The sequence below is a fragment of the Calliphora vicina genome, chromosome 4, assembly GCF_958450345.1.
Source record: "Calliphora vicina chromosome 4, idCalVici1.1, whole genome shotgun sequence".
NCBI lineage: Eukaryota > Metazoa > Arthropoda > Insecta > Diptera > Calliphoridae > Calliphora > Calliphora vicina.
This window is the reverse complement of record NC_088783.1, coordinates 37994347-38003471: the sequence shown is the minus strand read 5'-3', so window position 1 is coordinate 38003471 and position 9125 is coordinate 37994347. Positions and strand designations below refer to the sequence as shown.

At 31.9% G+C, this 9125-nt stretch overlaps 2 protein-coding genes across 2 annotated transcripts; one reads left to right on the top strand and one right to left on the bottom strand.

The window, feature by feature from the left end:
- The first annotated feature begins 517 nt into the window (after nucleotides 1-517).
- On the top strand, nucleotides 518-2457 carry LOC135958271 (required for meiotic nuclear division protein 1 homolog). The gene has a single exon (XM_065509168.1). It carries the CDS (start codon nucleotides 564-566, stop codon nucleotides 1860-1862), a length of 1299 nt encoding a protein of 432 aa, XP_065365240.1. The 5' UTR covers nucleotides 518-563; the 3' UTR covers nucleotides 1863-2457.
- Nucleotides 2458-5285: 2828 nt separating this feature from the next.
- On the bottom strand, nucleotides 5286-7981 carry Atg9 (autophagy-related protein 9). Its single transcript, XM_065510303.1, has one exon. It carries the CDS (start codon nucleotides 7870-7872, stop codon nucleotides 5431-5433), a length of 2442 nt encoding a protein of 813 aa, XP_065366375.1. The 5' UTR covers nucleotides 7873-7981; the 3' UTR covers nucleotides 5286-5430.
- Nucleotides 7982-9125: the final 1144 nt, after the last annotated feature.

Sequence of the window (9125 nt, the reverse complement as noted above, 5' to 3'; positions counted from 1 at the left end):
ATTCCAAAAAAATGCGTTGGATTTCCACAAAAACACAAATTCTGCTACAGAAAAGCTCTTCAAACAGTCCCTCACACGAACCACGTGTAATCTTTACCAGACTGACAAATTGACATTGCACTGCTTATCTCTGCTTGACAAACACGCCGTGTAAATTATTAGATGGGATGTTTGAAAGCTCTGACTGACAAACAGGTCATTTCCAGTTGTGGAAATTTTGAAAAACAAATACAAAATACAACTCTGGACGTCAAAATTTTCAGACTAAAATACAACTCTGTATTAAAGCTTGTAGCTTTGTTGTCAATATTCAGTGATTCAATAAATTATTTACACAATACTTGTATTTTACATTACACATATTTGACGCCCCAACACTGTTAGAATTGCATACTAACTGAACATACGACAGCCGTAAAAACATGTTTTAGAAACAGCTGGCTCATTTAAAAAGTTCGGTAAATAAAAAACTTTACGTTTAATGAGAAAATATATTACAGCATACATATTTTAACAGAAAATGAATCAATTGCTTAAAACTTTATAAATTTAAAAAAAAAAAAATGAATTTTGCACGCATAGCAGTGAGAAAAGGTTTTGCAGCCATCACAATTGGAAGATGCCAACCGGTATTAGCACACAGAAATTATGTTTCACAAAAAAGTAAAGTGAATCTAATCAAATTCCATTTGGAATCGAAGTTACAACATTTAGAAGCCAGGGCACTGTCCACACCAAATGCTTTACGTTTGGCCCACAAAAGTGCCGCCACACAAACAGGCACAGCTGCAACGACCAGTACGGCTGTAAATCACACGAATAAGAAACGTAAAAAGCGAACGGATCGCACTGATTTGGCGGCGTTGGGATTTTTTAATGTCACTGCGTTCTCCACGGCTGAGGAATACGATTTGGAACATTTGTTTATAGCATTAAAAGAGCAAAGGCTGTATGAAGCCAAAAAATTCTTCTCCACCGACAATTTAGGCGTGGAACAGGATGTACTTTATGTCACAGCCAAGTACCAGGTGGCCGCAGAAGTTAGAGATATGTTTTTCTTTCGCGAGGGATCAGTGGTAATGTGGAATTTCAGTGATATCGAGACTAACAATGTGTTGTCATTTCTAAGACCATTTGAAAAGGAGCCCTATTTGAAGCCTTTAGTGCGCAGCGAAAGTGAAGTAATGCCCTTTACTTATATACCACCTTCGGCTGTGGACATTGAAGGTGACTTGGTGGCTTCGTCTGATGTAGAACCCGCTAAAGCATTTTTTCAAAATGGCAAATTCTTTTTAACTTCCGGTGAAGATAACTTCTATAACAAATATACATTTTCCAATGCCATGGCCACTTCCATTAAATTGGGTATTTGGGAAGCTACCTTAGATCGCTATATTGACTCTATGGCATTCTTAACCGATGATATGAAGAAGGGTAAACGTATCCGCATTTCCAGAGAAGAAGTTTTACGTAAAACTGGTGAATTGTTAGCTTTAAGACATGTCATTAACTTATCCTCCGATTTATTGGATACACCTGACTTCTACTGGGATCGGGAGGATTTGGAAGCGTTATATGTACAAGTATGTAACTATTTTTCGATATCAAGACGTACCAAGGTAATGAATGAGAAAATTAATCATTGCGTTGAGCTGGCTGAATTAATATCGCACAATTTAAATGAAGCCCACAATACACGCTTGGAGTGGATGATTATTATATTGATTATGATTGAAGTGGGCTTTGAAATTATCCACTATATCGATCGTTATTATGGCAACGAAGAAGATGATGACCACAAACCCAAGCGTTCGCCAACTAATCCTAGTATACAGTCAAGTTCTGCAAATCACATTTCATAAATGTGCACATAATTTTATGATTTTAAACCGTTCGATTTCAAATCACTTATTTTTGTAGATTTGTAATAAATTGCTTAAATGAATAATTTGATGTGTTCATTTATCATTTATGTTGTAAAATTAGATATTTTATAAAAAATCATAAAAATTACAAATTTCTATATTTGTGATTTAGCTGATGTATGTATGTATTATTTAAATAACTATTAAAAATTTAATAGTTTTTGATGTAAATTTAAAAATATTTAAGCTAAATGCAATCATATTTTTTTTGAACAATGTTTCCTTGTGATTTTGGATATTTAGAATCACACCGAAAAATACTAACAAGCACAAATCACACGTGTTATCTAAAAAACGATTAGTGATTTGAAATCGTGTGGATTTCTGAACAGGGCGTATACAATAATTTTGAATGTATGTATTTCAACTTATTTAAAATTAAAAATTTCTTGGCAATTGTATTATTATTTAAAATATTTTTGTTAAAAAAAGAAAACACGAACAAATTAAAAAGCAATTTTGTTTAAAACAAATTTAAAAAATACCACAAAATAAAACAATTTAAAAAATATCAATAAAAATTATTTTTATACATATTTATTATACTCTTCATCATGAGTGGCAAGGGTATACATATATAAGTTTGTCATTTCTTTTTCAATTTCTACATTTTTCATTTGCGACCCCCAAAGTATGTATATTCTGGTTCGTTATTGATAGCGGATTCGATATAGCCATTAAGGTGGACCCTCAATGTATGAACAAATTGAAAACTCATCTGTTTCAAAAACGAAGGGCAGTTTTGTGTGAGGTTAGGATAAAAAAAATTGACAAAAGTTTGAGCTCGATCGGTTAAAAATTGGCGTGGTCAAGTTCGTGAGAACATTTACAAGGGGAAAAAATTATATTTTTTTAAATTTTTATAAAAATGTTGACATTAAATAATTCCTTTTGCAATTTAATATAAAATAATCGAAATATGTACGTAATTGTCGTTGTAATGAGATATAAAAGACAAAAATTGCTTAAAAAATGTTAAAGTTATTAAAAATTCCCCAAGCCATTTGTCCAGGCCACTAGAACAATAAATGTAGGAACAAAATTAACATATTTTGAGAAATGTTAAAATAAAAGCTAATTTTTACTTAAAATTTATCCATAGTTACTTGTATATGAGTTTTTGCCTTCGAATGATGCCGTTAACGTATTCGCAGGTATGACTAAACAAATTTATTTTTTTTAACGGCAGTTTCAAAATTTCATTTTCAAATTTTTAAAAATTTTGTTAAACAAATTTCAGAATTTTTTGATCAACACAGAGGGATTTATTGAGAATATAATAGGGAATAAAAATATGAAAAAAAGATGTTAATACCTCCGTATCTGCGATTTTCAGGAAAATCTAATTTGTTGGCAATATTTTGACGAATGATACCAATTTCCTTATTGTTATGAATTTTAAGTAAAACCTATACAGAATATTATAGGCCAGATAATTATAAATATACTCTGAAAGTTTTACTAAAAGCGAACAACGTTAACCCTTAAATCTTTAAAGTCAAAAGTAACATTTTGCAATATTTGGAATTTCTAAATGAATGATAGCGAAATATTATATATTTTTGAGCCGATTTTAATGAAACTTGAGAAAAATATATGTACCTTTAAGTCTTAAATTCGCAAAAATGGAAATTAACCCTTATGAGCACTTTGGGCCCAAATGACCATCAACTTTTAAAATTAAGCCATGTCCGTCTATCTGTTGAAATCAACTTTCCGAAGGTCCCAAATAATAACTTCTTCCGGCTCGGTTGCTATTTAAAATCGAGAAAATCGGTCCACAAATGGCTGAGATATAAGGAAAAAAAACCAGAACATCCTCGATATTTTACCTATATCTGAATTACAAAGTCATTAATATAGACAATATGGATATCTATAGATAGATATTTCAAAGATCTTTGCAACGACGTATATAAAAAAAATATATTACCCGAATTTTTTTTAAAAAAAAAAATTCCAAAAAATTAAAAAAACAACTTTGGAAAAAAATTTTGTTTACCTAAAAATATTTAAAATTTGTATTTTGAAGTATAATTTGGTATATAAGATTCGGCACAGCCGAATATAGCTCTCTTACTTGATTTTTTATTTATTAGTCACACTTATGTATAGTTAAGATAAATATTAAAAACTATTTTTATTGAAACTATTTTTCTGTAAAACAAATTTAGTGATAAATAAATGTATGTAGGTGAAAAAAAAATTAAAAAAAATTTTGTGAAAAAACTTTTGTTTTAAAAACAATCGTAACTTTCGATTCGTAAGTTGGACAATTAGTCGCAAAACTCTACATACGGTTTAATTTCTTCAATACATTTAATTTTTACGTTCTTTCTCCAAACTCTTGCGGGACCATCGTTTTCGAAAAGCTAAGCTAAACTAGCATTTGTCTGTAAAAATAGTCCTTTCCCAAAACGTAGGATAATTTAAAGTGACATATTTGTACTGAACAGCATAGTTAAATCGTTTTTTTTTATTGGTGGAATTAAAGAACGGTTTTTTTCTGGTCATTCTTTTTTTAATTCTACTCTACTTTATTTGGAATTTCTAGGACTTCTCTTAAAATTTTACGCCTTAATATTTAATCAAACTTTAAAGAAAAAATTAGCACCTACTTTTTGGGATTGCCAATGAATAATGTGTAAATTACAAACGGAGTGGCAAACTATGTATATATGATGAAGGCTATAATTCTTGAAATCATTTTAAATTTATCACAAATTGTTTGATTTGAATTCCATAATTTAATACGCTTCTAATACAATCTCACGATATTTCTAATTAATATAGAAATAAATAGTAATGTTAAAAAAAAACATAATTTTTCGAGGAATTATTTTTGTTTGGATTGGTTTCCCTAATGACTACTCATGAACAGAACTTTTCAAACTAATTGATCTGATTCAAATCATGTAGAAAATTCACTATCCAACACTGTTTCGAATCCTACCTGCTTATTGTATCTTAGCTAAGCGTGTTCGAAAATTAAAATGTGTTTGTTTTCTTGTATACCTGAAACGACAGGCAGACATTGAAGCATCACTTTACAAAACAAAATGACTGTTAATTTGCCTGGGGAAAATGCCGTAGGAAAAGCGCGCCAAACTGATTTGAAAACCCAAACAAAGCACTTACATCAAAGTAGAAACACATGTTTGGCATAAAACAATTTGTTACACCATGTGCTAACTATCGAGTAGATAGTTTTGTGGAAATTTCCATAACGAAAATTGCCACATGTTTCTTTCTATTTTACAATTTTAAGGACAAATTTAAGGACATTTTTTCATGTTATGAAAAAAAACCTCAAAAATGTTTATCCATGCTTCTTATCTGAACAAAAAACAGCGATTTCAATTTAAATTTTTAAACACATTTTTTTATTATTGTAAGATTTTGATTTCATTTTTTTACACATTTTTTTCTGGTGCTCTCTTGCTCTCTCTCTACCTCCCAGGACAAAACTAAATTCTTAATAATTTTATAACCAATTAAGTTGATGCTATGACTGTAGACCCAATAATGGCGTAGTCTCCACAGCTGACGAGGATGTCACTATTGTATCGGTAAAGACGACATTACGAGGTCTGTTATTGCCTTCCTCTACAATTTCAGTACAATGATCACCACTAGGCGACTTCTTAGCTTTGTGATGAATTTCATGCATATATAGTGCACTCAAACACATATCGGCCACCGTCAGATCGTTCGGTTTATTGTCCCACAACGAATCGGGGCCATAAAGACTATAAATAAGAGATTGCTGTTGTGAAGGACCATCTAAGCTGCCTTCTAGCTTTGATACACGCAATCTTTTCATTTTCTTTGAGGGTGCAGGAAGATGGTCCGTTAAATGCGAGTGGTCAGCCGCCCCCAGACTCTGTTGTAGCATTTGTTCAAAATAGCATTGACACTGTTGGCCGGCTGTTTGTTCGCCTTCGGAGTTCTTGGGAATTTGAGCATTGTGTCGGAACAGTAGAGACTTGGCTACAGACGAGTATTCATCCTGTATGGTTCCAAATGAAAGAAGACTTTCAGTTAATGGATTCAGATTGGCAAAATCCCTCTTTTGTTTGGTGACTGCTACACCACCTACAGCGGCAGCTTTGCTTAAATCAGTTAAAGCGGTTTGTCGCACAGCCTTAACGAAGTCCAGAGCTTCGGGCGGCATTTGCCATTCGGGATTGGTTAGCGTGAAGTGCAACAAAGACAGTTCTGTTTTGCCATTTGTGGTGGCTGCGGCCATATTCTCGGATTGATGAAGCGAGGTTGCAGATATATCCATTTGCCATTCTGGATTGCCATGCTTACGAACGTCCATTTGGGCAAAAGAGCACACATTGCCTACACCTCTGACAGACACGGTAAAACTTCTAAAGAATTTCACTATCTCCAGGGCTTTCGGGCGAAATACAAATAAAAGTTGGAAGGGCGTTATAAGAGGACTAATAATTTCGTTGAGGAAATAGGAAGCCTTAAACTGAAAGAAGTTGCCAAACTCTTTTTGCACCAATGAAGTGTGCGCCTGATTTTTCCAATTGCTGGGTAAATAATGAACATGAGCTAAAATGGCAGTCATTAGTTGCTCGGGACACCAAATCAGATTTTCATCCGGTATCATATTACGGCATATTAAACCGATCACCGAAAGTACAGTGATTATTGTCAGCATATGTTCCACTTGAAATACATATTCATCGTATATGCCTAAAGCGAGGAGGAGCAGCAGTAAACCTCCCGATATAAATAATATATTTTTGGCTAATACTGCCATTAGAGGCGAAGAAAATGAATTTAAGTAACGATTGGCATATTCGTAAGATCGATTCAGACGAGCATCCAGTTCATGATCCAATTCATTGAAATGCCTCAAGTATAAACGGCCATAGTTGGACCAAGTACGCATACCCAGAGCCCCGGGTTCCTTCTTCAATACATTGGCATAGGTGAAAGAAAAGTATATTAATTGCCATACAAATATCAGTGGTGATAATAGAAAGTTAGCTATTGCTATCCAGAAAATAAGATTCGACAACCTTTTTGCCAGCTCTACTTGGTTGCCTCTTATTGAGTAGTCATCTCTTAGTTGCCAGTTGTTTTGGAATGGTGATCCTGGACTGCGAAACAGTATCAAATCAATGTTGAATAGCAATCCTCTTGAAAGCATAACCACCTCCCCACATAATGGCACCGTGAAACGTACTGGCAGCAGATTTTTATTCATTAATGCTACTAAATAATTTTTAAATCTCAATATACGATGATAAATATCCAAATCAGTCAAATGATCTTTATCAATGCACATATGCTGTTCGGCCTGCACCTCCCGGACCTTCTTTTTGATCTCGTGCCAAGTAATATTATCCAAATTACCATCGTCGATGTGCAAAGCAGTATTGTAGAATTTCTTAATGTCCCAATATTGGCACAGGTGATACAACACTTTGACACTGCGTATTAATAAATAAATCGACGCAATAAACAGCACCAATACTGTGAGACCTCCAAAATTATCTACGCACTTATCCATTGGTATTATTACATCAGCTATTGAAATTTTCGTATGATTGTCTGCTGGCAACTCGTTGCCAAAGAGTATATCATGATTAATACAATGCACAGTAAATGTGATGAGCCAAATAACAAAGGCGAATTGCACGAGCTGGAATATCTCATCCAAAACAATTATCACAAAGCCATGCTTCTGATGGTAGTGATACATGCGTGTAAAAAACGAATCTAAATCCTCGATATGATTCCATCGTGATCGATTTATTTCGGGTACTGTGTGCAAAAGAACACCACTATTTCGAGGAGTGTCCTCATCATTGTTCGTTGCTTCGTTATCGTTCTGCTGCTGCTGCAGATGATGTTCGTGTATAAGAACTTTGTTTTCTTCGTCGCTCAATGTCTTATAATTTATATTTTTTGAACCACTGGCCATGAGAATTATTTTTTATTAACTTTATTCTTGTTTTGTTGTATAGAATTCTAAATTGCTTTGTTTGACCTTCTTTATAGCTAGAAAAAATATAATATAAACACACAGAAGAAAAACCACTTTATACAACACAAACGATCAGCTGTTTGTTGTCATCTATTTTTGAAAAAATATCCCTATCACTGTTTTAGGTTGCCACACTAGGAAAATGTGAAAAATCGCTAAAAATTATTATTGTCATATAGCTCACTTATAGCACGTCCACAAAAACTCAGTGTTGAATGGCAAATCGACTTCAATCGATTATTGCTGTCAAAAATTTATTATTTTGAGATCAATTTTACCTAATTTATACTGAAATCGAGTTTTGGCTTATAAATCGAAATTACAATGAAAAAAAATATGAATGATTTTGATACAATTAAAGAATTTTTGACACTTTAAAATATGCCCTAACAAATCTATACCATTTAGAGCAAAAAGTGTGATTCGTATTTATGATTGTTATACAAAAAATTTTCTATAACAAAATTGTGCGTTTCTATTAAAAAAAGTTTTAAAAAGACAATGTTCTATAGAAGAAAAATGTTATATACAAAATTTTCCACAGGCAAATTAATGAATACAAAATTTTCTATATAGGAACAGTTATATACAATTATTATTTTATTGTTGTACATAAAGCTTTCTGTAGTAAAATTATTAAATACAATATTTTCTATAGAAAAAACTGTTATACACTAAAATCTATTTATGATATTTTTAGTTAATGTTAGAAAAGAACAATATTTACAAATTTTTTTGAAAAAATCGACTTTTAAACTCGACTAATCGAAATTTTTATGAATATGGGCGTTTATATATAATAGTATTTATCTCCTACAATTATTATATTAACTGAACAATACCTTGTATTAACTGAACAATACCTTTATATATAATATGGTACACTTTATTAATAAGAACTACAGAAAATTTTGATATAAAACACCTAAGTCCACTACAGGGAAATTGTGAATATTAACAGTTAAAAATATTCCAATATATACTATTGTGGGCATCTTGCTTATCTTTAATTTAAGTAGATTTTATACATAAGTTAATCAATTACGCAGTTAAATTAGCATTTTTGAATTTTATAATTGATATTTGAGTGGAGTTAAGAAAAATGTATTAAATGATTTTAACTTATTTTTGTATAATACAAAATTCTAACGAATTTTTAAATACATACTATTTTTTGTTAGTATATATAA

What these genes read in the sequence shown, in the direction of transcription:
- LOC135958271 (XM_065509168.1), top strand. Translation starts at nt 564, where the DNA reads ATGAATTTTGCACGCATAGCAGTGAGAAAAGGTTTTGCAGCCATCACA.
- Atg9 (XM_065510303.1), bottom strand. Translation starts at nt 7,872, where the DNA reads ATGGCCAGTGGTTCAAAAAATATAAATTATAAGACATTGAGCGACGAA.